This window comes from Athene cunicularia (assembly GCF_003259725.1).
Source record: "Athene cunicularia isolate RWA chromosome 1 unlocalized genomic scaffold, athCun1 chr1_part2, whole genome shotgun sequence".
Taxonomy (NCBI): Eukaryota; Metazoa; Chordata; class Aves; order Strigiformes; family Strigidae; genus Athene; species Athene cunicularia.
The window spans coordinates 48,243,604-48,258,110 of record NW_020799092.1 but is presented as its reverse complement, the minus strand read 5'-3'; the positions used below and the strand labels follow the sequence as shown (position 1 = coordinate 48,258,110).

The 14,507-nt window shown below is 38.4% G+C and overlaps 1 protein-coding gene across 1 annotated transcript in view; it reads right to left on the bottom strand.

Moving 5' to 3' along the window:
• Positions 1-2,547: 2,547 nt before the first annotated feature.
• The window catches only part of LRIG3 (leucine rich repeats and immunoglobulin like domains 3), a 37,786-nt gene continuing 25,826 nt past the window's right edge, over positions 2,548-14,507 (bottom strand). Inside the window, exons 12-20 of the mRNA XM_026867982.1 lie at positions 13,942-14,105; positions 10,130-10,450; positions 9,317-9,598; positions 8,706-8,753; positions 8,301-8,594; positions 7,935-8,093; positions 6,693-6,836; positions 6,330-6,605; positions 2,548-3,283 (exon numbers count right to left, since the gene is read on the bottom strand). Of these exons, the coding sequence (XP_026723783.1) occupies positions 3,039-3,283; positions 6,330-6,605; positions 6,693-6,836; positions 7,935-8,093; positions 8,301-8,594; positions 8,706-8,753; positions 9,317-9,598; positions 10,130-10,450; positions 13,942-14,105 (1,933 nt within the window). The 3' untranslated portion in view covers positions 2,548-3,038. The remainder of the gene's footprint in view (positions 3,284-6,329; positions 6,606-6,692; positions 6,837-7,934; positions 8,094-8,300; positions 8,595-8,705; positions 8,754-9,316; positions 9,599-10,129; positions 10,451-13,941; positions 14,106-14,507) is intronic.

The window sequence follows — 14,507 nt, the reverse complement described above, 5'->3', positions numbered from 1 at the left end:
ACAAACACGTTTTAAAATGAGGCACTTAAGACCCTCAGTTTACATTAAAGCATAATTTTATTCATTAACTTAATACAGCTTTATGATTAGTCATATTTTCCATCATCGCCATCATTTTATTACTTTACCTACTGTGTGGTCACAGTTACGTGAAATTTAATTCATTCTAAGTACAATTTTACACATAGGTTTTGTCCCCTTGCCAAAATCTGAGAGCAGATTAACTTTTCCCTGCTTACAGCAAATACATACGAGGCTGCTGTGAGTTGCTCCTGTCACTTTCCATTCTTAAGCTTACATGGAAGGCTGTGTAAGCTAATTATGATGGGGGGGCCATGTTTCCCCTTTCCTGAGGTAAGGTTAATAGAGAAAGAAGTTTATGCTAATAAATAATATGATCAGCATGTGGCAGAAGCCAGGCTCTGGGCAGTCGGCTGCTGTAGCACTGATGCTTTCTTAACGCTGCTGGCGTACACACCCACAGCAGGTAGCAGTACAGGTACAGTTTGTTTTAAGCCAGGAGAGTAGCTAGTTTCAGTTATAAAAGCTGGCTTGTTTATATATGTCTTCTACCACCTAACACAAATAGTAGCTTCTTCATTGCTTTGCTAGTGAGCCACACTTGTTAAAAAACTATTGAAAAAAAGTCTCATTTGGGGATGTGTTACAATTATGTGGTACCAGTAGATCAAACAATTTTTTGTATGAGCTCTCTGGTTTTCGTCTGCGAGTCAATAGTTTGCAAAATATTTCTATGTGCACTAAGGCAGGTCACAAACAGAGTGAGGGAACTCCTGATGTCAAATGAAGGACCAAGTCTGGTTATTTTGAAGAGTCTGGAAGCACAATGACTCTGCAAAGCAGTTTCAAAAACTCCTCTAAAACTTCCGGGGAAAATGTGCGTATCTTTTCAGATGCAGTTCTCCCTGCCACCTGGAGGGCTCTTTGTCAGTGACAATTCTGCTATATGTAGACTGAGCATCAGACAAGTAGCTCACCACATATCTCCAGCTCAAAACTGCATCTTGCAGGAAATGGCACAGCTGCCCCATTCAAGGGCTGACAGAGTGGCAGCTCTAACACCTTCATAAGCTTACTGGCATGAGCAGTTCTACAGGAGGCTCCTGGACTCACTAAAACCTCCTGCATGGCCCACAGAAAAGATTGAGTGAATCAAATTTAAGAGTTCTTGCCTTATTAACTTATGGCTTTGTGCTTAACTCAGGAAAAATTAATCTCTTTCAAAATGCACTTAATTATAATCAAAAAACCATATCAATGTCTGTCACCACATCAGCACATCTGGCAGCAATGAAGACAAATTAACAATAAGAGTAAGAAAATCTGGCAATATGATCAACTAAAGCACGCAAAATCCATTCTCTACACTTAGACCACCAGTGACTAAGGATGGATTAACTTCCTGTCTCTAATACTGGCGCCTAAATTAAAGGGAAATTGCATTGCAATCTGGGTACCAGGTTTCTGGCTACAAACAACAAAAAGCCCTTAGCTCAGCTACACCAGGCAGAGAAACCTTTGCTCTAGCTTCAGTCATGATGTCTGTGATGGCCTATTCTAAACAGCTGTTTTTAATTTAGTTTAAAAGAAGTGATTTGGCAACCATGTAAGTTTGCACCTTCAAAGTAGGCAGATTTAAAAAGCCAATGTCCTGTTTTATTAACCATTTTGGAGTCTTGCTGTTTTAATGCAGTGAAGACAACAGGATTCACAGGTTTTTAAAATAGTAGGCATCTATACATAAACAAAAGTGTTTTCACTTAGCTACCATTTTATAGTAAGCAATCCTCTTTGTCTGACTTTGTATAGTTAAAAGCATTGGGTTCATTACTGCAAATTTAATCCAGCATGAATTTACAATTGCTCAACTTGACTGAGCAATTGAATAAAGCACAGATCTCATCTATAACCAGAAAAGGGCTGAGTAAGGAACAGAAGCACAAGTTAAACCAAAGAGAACATTATCACGTACTTGGATTACCTTCTCATGTTGGGTACAGAAGTGGTTGCAGAAGCAAAAAGGGGAGAAAAGGTATGGGAAAGTAAAGACTCAGGCATGCACTGTGTATCTGGCAAACACTTAACGCTAAGCCACTTAGAAAAGAATGATGCTACTGAGCAGATACCCAGTGCCTTTTCTCTTCTTTACTAAATAGCTTGATATGGATTTATGCATCTACTATGCATGTCCTCCACCAAATGCATGCACACTACCTGCACACAGGCATGGGCAGACTGTTGGTATTACAGCCTCATGTGCAAGAAAACCGAGACCATGTGCACACACATCTTATAGTGGGAATTCACAAAGTGGAAGATTTGCATACTTATTTTGGCACAGCTTCAAGCCACCTTACTCATAGCTGTGGCAGGACTACACCCACTCTTAGAAGCTGAATATATTTAACACAGTAAATCTAAAGATAAGGGTTTTAGTCAAATAAAGGTGCAAACATGACACGGAAGGCACCTACATATGCAATACTATCTACAAACAAAATTCACACTTTTCATTCTTCATACACTGAAGGTGGTCAGAGACCAGATGGCAGCATATTTTATTAAAAGTAATGTGCAAATAAGATGCATGATACCTGCAAACAGCATGGAGTTTCCATTTGTAAAAAGGTACAAGTAACAGTACAAAACAACAGTACAAAATTAGAATGCTTACTACTCATTTCAGTAAAATGAAGTCTGACATAGAAATACATATGCTGTATTATTTACACCATTAATTTACAAAGATATTATTTGCATAAAACAAAGCTATAAAATAATTAGAAATATAGTATTTTTATAAGGAATGTTTTCCCTGTATAAGTGTAGAGCACTTTGGCAATTATGCTTTATTTGAATAAAAATACGTTTGTTTGTTTGTTCTGAATTCATAGCATCACGTGGTTTCTTTCTTCCCTTCCTTTCCTTCTTCCCTTTTTAAATAAAATTCCACACTGAGGTAGTAGTATGTTAAAGTATTTCTTTGTTCCAGAAATCAATGGCAGATCCAAAAGGAGCTATGTATCCAAATCACAGGATTGGAAAGTAGAAGTCCTAAAGTTTTCAAAGGACTGTTTGTAAGTGTAAATGCTATTTTCTCCTCTAGGAACTGTCCTTTCCTTTCCATCTTCATCTGCCTCTGCATCGAAGTCCAGTGAGGCATGAGGATTATTATAGGAGGTTTTTAGCTGACAATTTGCTGGCTGTCTACAACTTGAAAGAGAGTCCAGCTGAGGCCTCCATAAAGACTTCCCAAATGTCCCTGAAAGACAGAAATGAGTAAGTACAGAAACACCAATGCTAACAGTGTGTCACTAAGCGCTGCATGTTACAATGCAAGCCAAGGATCAGCACAGGTGAAAGTTCACAAAAGCGATATTCACTTAACTTATTTTACCGCTTAAAAGAAAATATCCCTGTGATCACATGCATAAGGCAAGGTTCTGCCACCTGAGACATTAAAAACATTTCCAAAGTAAATGTATAGCCACACATAACTTCATTACTTTTGTTTTCATGCCTACTCCCATGCCCATTTTTCTTTGGGGAGGGTGGCAAGGGGGGGAGGTGTGCACACAGACCAAACTGCAAACATATCACATGACACTTTTTAATGCAAAAGTCTCAACAGTCTCCCTGGTTTGTTCTTCAGTGAACAAATAGCACATGAATAAATTTAAAAAAAACACCACAACAAACCCAACATGTACAATAGGGTTATACAACATCCTCCCACTGTTCAATCTGAATGCTAAAACAATCTTCTTCTGGCTAGCATCTCCCATTAATAATAAAGGTCCCAACAGTATATTCTCCATTCACACCTGTTCATCTCTTTGCCCCGAATGGGCTTAGGCCAAAGAGAATTTGTCTTTTCAGTTGATCTGGATTCATTTGTCACAAAATAATTACTGTGCCTATCACTCTTCAGCATTGGGAAGGTGTGAGCGTGTCAAAACCTTGGCAAGAAGGGCCTTCTCTTTTTTCACTGAAGAAAGATACAGCCACCACAAGTCATAGTGTCTGTGACACTCAAAAAATTTGTTTTCAGAGGACAGTGTGCCACAGGCTGATTTTGAGGAACTCAGTTTTTATCAACAAGTTAACGCTACAATCATTAATAAATGGCAGCCAAAAAGCCATACTTCTAGTTTTGCTTAGTGGCTTGAAGCAAAGGTTTCAATTAAAACTGCAATCTGAGAAGTTACTAAAAATGGATTTGTACAATGTCCATATTTTCATCAATGATTTGCACCAATGATTTGCACCATCAATGATTTTGCTCCTAACACAACATGAGAGGACGGTCCTCATAGTATACCAAAGCTACAAATTAATCCTGTCTTTAAAAAAAAAAACAAATCCAAGCTGTGAACTTTCTGGCTCATGCATCAACAGTGATGTTAATGCCAGCTGTCTTCATTGTGATTAGAAGCAAAAGGGGAACTGGATCTGATGACAATGATGCTGAAGAAGCAAATCCACAAGAAATCTATTAAGACTCCTTCCACAGCCACCATCTCACAGGTCTAACATAGGTGCTTTGAGTCAAGAGTAGTAATGATTATGAAGCATCCAACACAATGATGCAACTTGGGTGTGGTAGTAGCTCAAAGAACTGACAAAAGAAGCTGCTCTGCATAGATTTTTAGGGCAGAAAGGGGAATACGAGCTGTCGAGGTTGTATTAACTCCTGGGCATAGTCACATACAGTAGAACTACTTTCTGCAGGAGACATGTGGTAAAGCACTATCTGAATAGTCCCACCACAGCAATAGTGGCAGGCAGCCAGGAGGCCATGTGTAGTCCCAGGGCCTCTGCCAGATGTCATGGCATCTGCAATGTTTTATAGTCCAAACATCTGGCTTTAGAAGGGGAAAAACTTCAGAGCTTGTACCTCCCTCCCCACCCCCTGAGAACAAAGAGCCCAGTGATGCACATTCCCCAAGTCCCCTCACAGAGCCAGCAGACCCAGGCCTTGGATCAACCATGCTGACACACCAGCCAGGAGACAATCCATGGTACCAGGGCTACACTTGGTGTTCAGATATCATGGGATGAAAACAGTATGTGGGATTATATGTGTTTTAAACCAAACAAATCAACACCCAAAATTTAGGGAGTTTAAAAGGTAAAGCAATGCTTTCCCCCCCTCCCCCCACCTCTCCCTGTAACTTGGATTAAAATTGTAAACCCTGAACTAAGCTTCAGGAACTCTTGTCATACACACCGTAAGAAAAGACGACAAAGGAGGGGTAGAGAGGGCATTTTTTCCACAGCGCTTTCCTTTGAAGGGTAAATAGTTCTGGCTCACCCTGTTATGCACTATTTCCTCATACACTGGATTTCAAGTCTCCCCACCTGCCCTGAGCCTTCCTGGGACCCTGCATACCTTTAGCACGTCAGGCAAAATTTCTGGTATGCCTGAAGTTTTTAAGGTGTATTTAAGTAAGTACTCTAACATTCATGGAAATCTTCTAGGTATATTAAGATAAAACACAAGAATCACACCATTGCTGAAATTTTTATGTTATTTTAAGCTATTAAAATCTCCTGGTAAAGTAAATATGCTCATTACGCAGTTTTACTGTAATCACTTTTCCGTTCCTGAATGGCAAGTATTTTGGACACTGTATCTAATGGTCCTTAGAAGTCAGGTTTCCTGAGAAGCAGAAGAGAGCTCACAGTTACAGCTGGAGGTGAACTACCTCCCTGGACTACCATGTTTGACCTGAGGACTCCTTTGATGTATGTCAGTTCTGCTTCTCACCAAGCCCCAAGTTGCTCCCTTTGCAACAGAGGATAGGGTCCATCTCCTGGCTAATTCCCAGTAGGCACCCTGAGTAATGGAGCATCCAACTGTCCTCATGCACTGCAGTGGAGAGAGAGTGACCCTATGTATACATTTCAGTTGTGTGAGCCTTAAAAATAGATACTGCAGTATTGCAAGTTACTCAGAGAGGAAGAGGGATAAAGAAAACAGAGACAGGAACACATGCAAAACATCAAGGACAACTCTCAAACTGCCTTTCCTCAGCTACTTCCTGTCTCTTTTCTCCTCCTTTGTGAAGTATTTATATTGCACATGCTGTATTATCCTACTAAATTCACGGACACTCAGAAAAAGAAGCCCACACAAAATTTCACAATTAGTTTTTTCACTGTATGACTATCTAAACATTTACTACAGAGTTACTTGTTGTAGGAGTGGGAAAGAAAAAGCTATCAGTTTTGCTTGGTGTCAAGAAGCAGGAAACAAGACAGCAAGGATACCAGCAGTTGAATAAAAACTAATCGCTAGAACATACCCATGAAAGTGCTGTTACTGATAATAGATGAGGGTTCCAAACTTCTGTTTAAATCAAATGTGTCTGAGTTCAGACTTTTGCTTTTTAGTCCAGTTCCTTCATTTTGAGTATAAATGGAGTTAATCAATTTGTTACTTGTAGCCTGCATTCCAATAATGCCAACACACTGGTCAAAGGGATCTTCCAGTGGAGGTGAGTATTGATAGCATTCCTTTTTCTTTAAATATCCAGACTCATAAGGATCCAGGAATGCTGCTCTTTGGTCAGGGCTGCAACCTAAAAAGAATGGAAAATTGTTTTTATACAGATTTGTCATAGCACAAGATCAAATTAGGACTAAAACTTTTTTCCCCTCCAACTTACTTGCATTGTAGGCTTCAAAGGCCTCAGAGCCATATGTGTTTCCTTTTAAATATGAAGTCCCTGAAGTCCCCAGATAGTGGCATAGGAATGGATCTGCAACACCCTCCAAGTCTGTTTCACTTCCATTATCTAGATGGCACATGCCTTAAAAATAAAGTTGACATGTCAGCATATGGTCTTTTAAGCTTCAGCTTACAGTTTCTTGAGTAAGTTTTGGTTTTTTAAGAACCCTGTCTGTTCAACTAAATTCTGTAGTGCATGTACAGCTTGCTTAAGTTTAACCTAACTGTTTGATAAGAACTCTAATTCTAGCAAGTGTTCAATTCATTAGCTTGACAGAGAATATGTCACACTTTGCTTCATTATACAGTCCCTAGATAAAAGGACAAACCCAATCACAGGGATCAGAACCAGGGACCTCCTTCCTCCAACACACTGGAAGCAGGCTCATGCTCTGTCACACAGCCACCCTATGGAGCACAGAGTGTTAACAAGAAAGTACTGGGTGGAAGAATCTCAGGGACTCACTGTCTGCTTGAACAGCTATACTGACCTTTAGCTCAATGGTTCCTGAAAACTGTGGATGTGGTCTGGTTGCTCTTGCCCAACAAAGAGGCTGCTGCTCTCGCTACCCTACAACTGAAGAACTATCTCACCACTGCTCCATTCCCACCTGCCCCAACTCCTGACTGTATCTTGACCCCAATCTCTTCACAGCAAGGTGGCTTTTCCTCCCTAACCCAGTTATGTTCTGGATTCTCAGGGGCCAGATGTATACACATTACATTAGGTACTGCAGCTTTTAACTTGCAGCCACCTTAAGCCCTTTATTAACTCTGACCTCGATGACTTTTCTAACAGGAAGCTTTAATCAGTTTTATTATACTAAAGTTACACTGGTATTACCACCCATGCTTACATTGCATTAAAAACATCCTACAAGCTATAACAGAGGAAGACATGCTGTTGTAATTCCTTTTGCACACTCTTGTTTGAGAAATCTGATCATCAGTTTAAATTTACCCTTGAGATTAGAGAAAAACTTAATAATTTAAGCAAAGCCATAACATCATTTGGATAAACAAAGTTTCTGTTATTATCTTATTCAAGCAATAGATTTCATATCCTCTCAAACTTCAGTGAAGATGTTTCTTTAGTGTTATTTCTATTAGTTAGAAAGACAATAGCGAAACCACAGCTACTCAACCAACATGGAAAATCTGCTTAACATTTTACACCTACCATTACCATCTCTCTGCTGCAAGAAACAGCCTCCCACAGATGATGTGAGGAACTGATGATGACTGCCATTTTCAGACAAACCATATCCATCTTGCCTTTCAGCCAGTGTCCCTTGGGATGACAGGTAACTTGGTATGTCAGCAGGCAAATTTGTTTCATCTGTGGGGAAGCAAAACACACAGAAGCCATCAGCATACTTCAGAGTTTGTAGAAGCATTTTTAAACGTGTCAGCAAAGTGCTGAAGACAACAAGTAGTTCACTCTTCTGACTGAGTCAAAGCACACAAATGTTCCTACACTAAAGTCACTGCAAAGCAACCATAAATATTTTTTTTCTTTTCCAAGGCAAACGTTCAGTTTACACACCTGTATTTGTGATGCTGCAATCTTCATTTCTCCTTCTGGTGTGGTAGATGATGACCACCCACACCAAGGAAGTGCCCACCACACAGCAAACCACAGCTATGATCACAATGCCAACTGTGGCCCATCCATCATCATCAAGTGATGGGGCAATGTTTTGAGGAGAATCACAGGTGGGAGTAGGAATTACATTAAGACGGATGTTGCCTCGTTCCGTTCCAAGCGTATTAGACATTTCACAAGTGTATTTCCCGGCATCTTCTACATCTGTATCCACAATAATCAGTAACTGATTGCCTGCAGCAAAAAAATGTCTTTCCGTTACCACAAGAGGGCTGTCATCCTTAGTCCAGTTCAGTCGGGGTGGAGGGCTACCACCAGCAATACACTGCAAGACTGCAGTTTCACCTTTTGTTACAGTTCGATCCAGCAAAGGCCGCAAAAATGATGGTGTTTCTGAAAAGAAAGCATAAGCCTTATATTCTAAATGACCTCACAAGAATGGGAACATGTCCCTTTCCTTCACAGCTCAAGAGGAAAAGTTTAATTAAATGCATCAGTAAGACCTAATGGAGCTTACTCTCATTCTCAGAAAAAAACACACTCAAAGAATTTGGATTTAGAGCCTACAGTTTACTTGTCAATTGATCAGACCTAGACGTTTGATTACCACAGAAAGTAAGAAGGCCATATCATACACACTCAAGACTGCAGAGAACTCGATTAAAGATGGTTAACAAAACATCAGGAAATTGAAAAGTTAAAGAAAATCTCCTGTCTCTAAACAAAAATAACATCCCCTTCCCCCCAGCCTCCTCATATCTTTGTGTACACACTGAGAAACATAACTAGGTTTTATTATTTTGCTACGTATCAATACAAATTGTTTCAAAATATTTTTATTTCTATACAGCTCTTTTATAACATTTCTATTTTTATAAGAAACTGATGTTTTTAAAAGTGTTCAGCAATACTGTTCTTCAAAGAGATTATGCCATGAAGGATTGCCAATGTCTTACCTAGTACTGTTAATGTTGCGTTAGCTGAAATGCTTCCAGCGGTGTTTTGTGCTGTACAGCTATAAATGCCTGTGTCCTCGATCTTTACATCAACAATAAAGAATACATCATCTTCAGGCATGACATGCATGCGCCTCTTGCGTGCTGCAGGAAAATCTGTTCCACCGTCTTTCTGCCAAGCAATCTGTGGGACAGGATGCCCAACTGCAGCACATTCCAAACGTGCCATTGCTCCAGCTCGAATGGTTAAGTCCATGGGGATCTTTGTAAATGAAGGCAGCACTAAAGAAAAGTTAGTAAAACCAAAATAAATAAATGATAAGTAATTTTTCCCTTTTGCACAGCGTTTTCTTAACACTCTTCTTAGGCCTAAAAACACTGGAGAAGGCTACTGATAAATTTAGGATGTATCCAAGAGAAAGGGAGGCAGCTGTGGAGTATGTGAGACCGCCTAGATGAAAATCTCCTTTCTGCTAACAGCCTCCTACATGACTTTTCCATAGTACCTTGAAAGAGAGTATACACTTACCTCCTGTGAAGATTAATGTTTTTCCATTTTATTACATAGGTTTTGTCAGATTTACTATTAATTGGGTCTGTTACTTGTTTTTGCTTACACTATGGTTCAGCACAGTGGGGCCAAATGTAAAACTGAATGGTGATCTTGGAAGGAGAAATATTTTAAGAAATAATCTCTGCTTATTAAGGGATCTTTTAAAAGACACAGATGATGAAAATGGAAAGAATTATGTTTACATATCTTGATTAAAATCATTCTAGTTTAAGTCCACAAGCAAAAAGTAACATACTTACTGTTTACTGTAAGTTTGGCTTTGATAGAGTAGGATGAACCAAAATGATTTGAAATAACACACTGATATTTCCCTTCATTACTGAATTCAACATTGCGCAGTCGAAGGATGGTAGTGTACTCCATCACTTCACCGCCCTGTGCCCGGAGGTGTGCATAATTCTCCATTTCAGCATCTTGTAGTAATTCATTGTCTTTCTTCCATGCAAAAGTCATTGGGGAATCACTGCTGCTGGCTGCTGAACATACAAAACTCAAATTGGAGCCTTTGATTGCTGACTGGGTTTCTGGCTGGACAGTGATCTGTGGTTTAGGAAAATCATCTGCACAGAACAGAAAAGGGAGAAAAAGAAAAAGTAACACTAAGGAAGAGAAAAAAATATGTGAGCCCTGAGGACTCTTTACAGAAGAGTTTGTAAGCCTTGGTTTTTAGGTTTGAGAGAAGAGTCAGATAAGTATTTATTAAATGGATACACAATACTTTTGTTTTAAATTTCGTTAGCCTTAGAACATTTATAGATGCCATATTTATGAGTTTACTGTGTTAAGTCATCGGTTATTGAAGAGAAAGCACATTTAAAAGCAGACTGTGTGTATTGTTTGTTCAACAGCAGCACTAAAGAGGAGAAAACTACCCCCTGACATCTGTTAGAACTATTCTGAATGTCAGTCATGAAGCCTACCCTTCATCTTTACAACACCTCAGGCTACTGTGAGTTTTTCTTTAATCGAAAACATAGTTGTTCTGCCATCAGAAACTGCAAGTTAAAGTCAAGGGTTTTCCCCAAATCCACAAAACCCAATCATATACAGAAGTCACTGTTCAGTGATTTGTGGCTGTTTGGTGCATCTTACCAAAACAGCAGTGCTGAAGACCCCTTAAGCAGGGCAGCATACAAGAATTTCAAGAGATTAGTTTCTGGAAGTCCCTTAACTATTGGAAAGTTACCTTCAAAGTGCCATTTTATGAGTTTGCGGAATTAGTTGCCTTCTGGTATTTATTCTGTCAATTGTGTGTACACTGCATGTACAAAAGGAGTGAGGAATTCAAGTCTTGATTCCCAAAAGCAAAATGCTTTAGAATATTGCCAAGTTTCAAGGTATCTCCTACCTCTGACAAAGACACAGGCCCAAACTTCACAGGGACTGCAGGAAGAGTCCTGGGACCCAAATACTCCTTACTGCAGACCCTACCTGCACTGCAGAGAGTCAGGTTTTACATAGCCCCTTTGCCTCCTTATATCTCATTTGTTTGCGAAAAACTTGCCACAGTCAAAGAATTATTTCCTTGAAGAACCTCCACACTGTGTGTTATTAGAGAAAATGAGATGTGCAGATAGCCTGAACTTGAGCTGCCCCCACGAACACCTGCAAATGTGGAGCTGTATTCCATCAACAGGGCAACATGGATTCTCCACTCCAGGGCCCTAAGCATGGGCCTTAAGAATCTCCCAGGCTTTCATGCTTCATACCCATGCCTTAAGTTCTTCACGACAAACTATACCATTTGCAAACTGAGTTGATGCTTTCACTGACTTTGCAAAGGGATAACAAAGCAAAATACTTAAATTAGACTTGTGATAGGACAGGAGAACATACTTCAGTTTAGCTGTACTATCAATGAAATAATAAAATACACTAAAATTTTAATTATTTGTCAGGAAGTGCAAATGAAAAGGTCACTCAAGCAGATACTACAGAATACAGAAGAACACTCAAGAATAAAACTGGCAATGTGTTTTTTCAGAACAGAATAATTTGGGAGTGTATTTGAATATACATGTCAGAAACGCACTAACACATATATATACACAGATACATAAACACATATACACACACTCTGAGAAATGTGTTTCTCATTTCATAGAAGCCACTTGACCACTATGTAACAGAAAACAAGCTATTCATCACCTATATAGCACTCTTAGCATCACTATGTTAACTTGAAGTAATTAATACCTGTCAAAATAACATCTATTTTCTTTTTCTTCCACAGTTATCTTTAGTACAGAAACATCTCATCATTTGTTTCAGCTTGAAAGACTTTTAGGAAGCACAAATTACAAAGATTTTTTAATTTATTTATTAAAATTTTATTTTATTTTATTTTTTAAGTTTCACAGATATGGAACCCTTGCCTAACACATGCTTTTCTTTAACAAATTTAGGATGACTCCCTCCTACCTGTTTTTAAAAATGTAACGGCTCAATTTGGAGGATTTATACACTCATAAATTATTTCAGACAGGACTTAACACATTCCTCTTGAAAATTCTATAAAAGCAAAGGTGGCCATTGTAAACTTATAAGGCAAGGTGTGTACACCCAAACATCTAGTGATGGCACACTTTAAAGATTCAATAAACAGTGAAACACTCACTGATTGTATTAAGAGATTCTAGTTACTTCCACATGACAATTACTTTACACATTAAATAGTTTACTCTTAGTACATCCCTTTTTGCTAACATATCTTTAAAGGGTTTGAAATGAATTCATTTAAAATGGCATTCAGCAGCTAAAAGAAAGATCACAATCCCCTGTGGTTTAACAAATAGAGATATATATCCAAATACACCAAGTTAATTTCTTGCCAGAATGACTTTCTCATAAATAAGGATGTACACTTCATATGTATTCCATTAACCATTGAGTAATCGGCAATTTTCTGCACTATGTCAACTTCTCCTTTACAAAACCTAGATTATGCACCATCTACTCATTAATTAATACATTAAACATTTGACTGCTAATAGGAAAGCAGAAAACATTTTTGTACTGTTTTATATTCTGCGTCTGCTTTCCCACTGAAAAAAAAGGGTATGATGGCAACAGTAAAAATTAAGCAGTCATATTTGCTATGACAGTTATTGAGAAGACAAATATGGTTACTGATTTATCTCCAAAGAAAATAAACTCTGAATTTCCTTTAGTAAGAAAAATAAAATATATACAACAAAGATACATGAAATCCAGCTAGCTTTTAATTTCCTGATATTTTCAAAGTTCCCACTTAATTTAACAGAGTACTCAAACACACATGCTTATTCTGCTTAGCTTCACTTTGCTTTAAACAGAGAACATAACATATAGGTGATAATGCTACCAAACATACATAAGACAAATTTCATTTTTAAGGCAGATGCTATCATCTCAAATTTTCAAGTCTTAAGTAAAAATATTTTACTAGCATTTACTATCTGGCATAGTGAAATACAAAATATCAGTAGCGTAACTGTGGTAATCTGATGCTTTAAAATACAGTTTACATACAGGCAATAACTTTCATGGTCCAAATAATTTTTAAAGGAGACAACAAGCACACATAAAATAGGTCAGAGCTGAGGCCAGTATGGCTATTTTAACCTTCAAATTTTCTCAGCTCTGGAATAATCTCAAGACTGATGAAGTATGAAAATAATTTACAAATAATCAAAACCAAAAACTGCATCTTAAGTTTGCCAAAATATGTCTCACTTATAAATCATAATTACCTAAACAATATCCATCTTTTAGATCTAGAGGCATATGCATTTACCACCACAAACTATTGAGCTTTCCTTTGCACGCTATGCTATGTACTATGTAAAAGCAAGCTGTATGTGAAGTAAGAGTCAGAAAACTCACTCCCCATCTTATACAAAGCCACAAGCTTTAAGCATTTACATCATAGTTTGGGAACAGAGAAGGAAATGTTAACAGATATTAAATCCTCCCCATTTTATTAGCAAAAACTTGTCAAAGAAACCACAACAAAAATCAATGCATTCAGGAAAATTTGTTCTATGGAATGAGAAATAGAGGCTATACTCACCACAGACAAACCCATCCAGGCTGACAGCAAAAATACTTCTCCCCTTTAGAAGCTGAGGATGGGCACAACTGGCATTTACAAAGCTTTGAAAGTTGTTCTCTGACATCCACTGTGGTAGCCATTTTAACTGGCAATCACATAAGAGACTTGATGTGTTTAAGTGCCTAAGAAAAAAGCAATTACATTCAATGCCTGTTTGCTTGGTTTTCTCCATTTGTAATACAGATTGTATGAGCACACACCAGTAACAAAACTAATTTTTTAGGCTAAATACATATATTACAAGAGAAAGACAGCAGTATTATTTAGCTCAGATGTGGTGACACCACGGTCATGACTCCTATATTCAACAAAGCAGACATGTTATCCTGAACTCCCAGCTTCTGCTACTAACATGAGTCCAGGCACTCTGGCACGTTTGTAGTGTCCTGGGTACAAAATTACAGTCAGCAGTAGGACACACAGAATGGAGATGTAAGAGAACAGTCCAAGAAGGAGGTGCTCTGGAACCTAACATCAAAAAAATTCTGAAACAATTTCATTCCCTCATTTCCATCTCAGTCAGA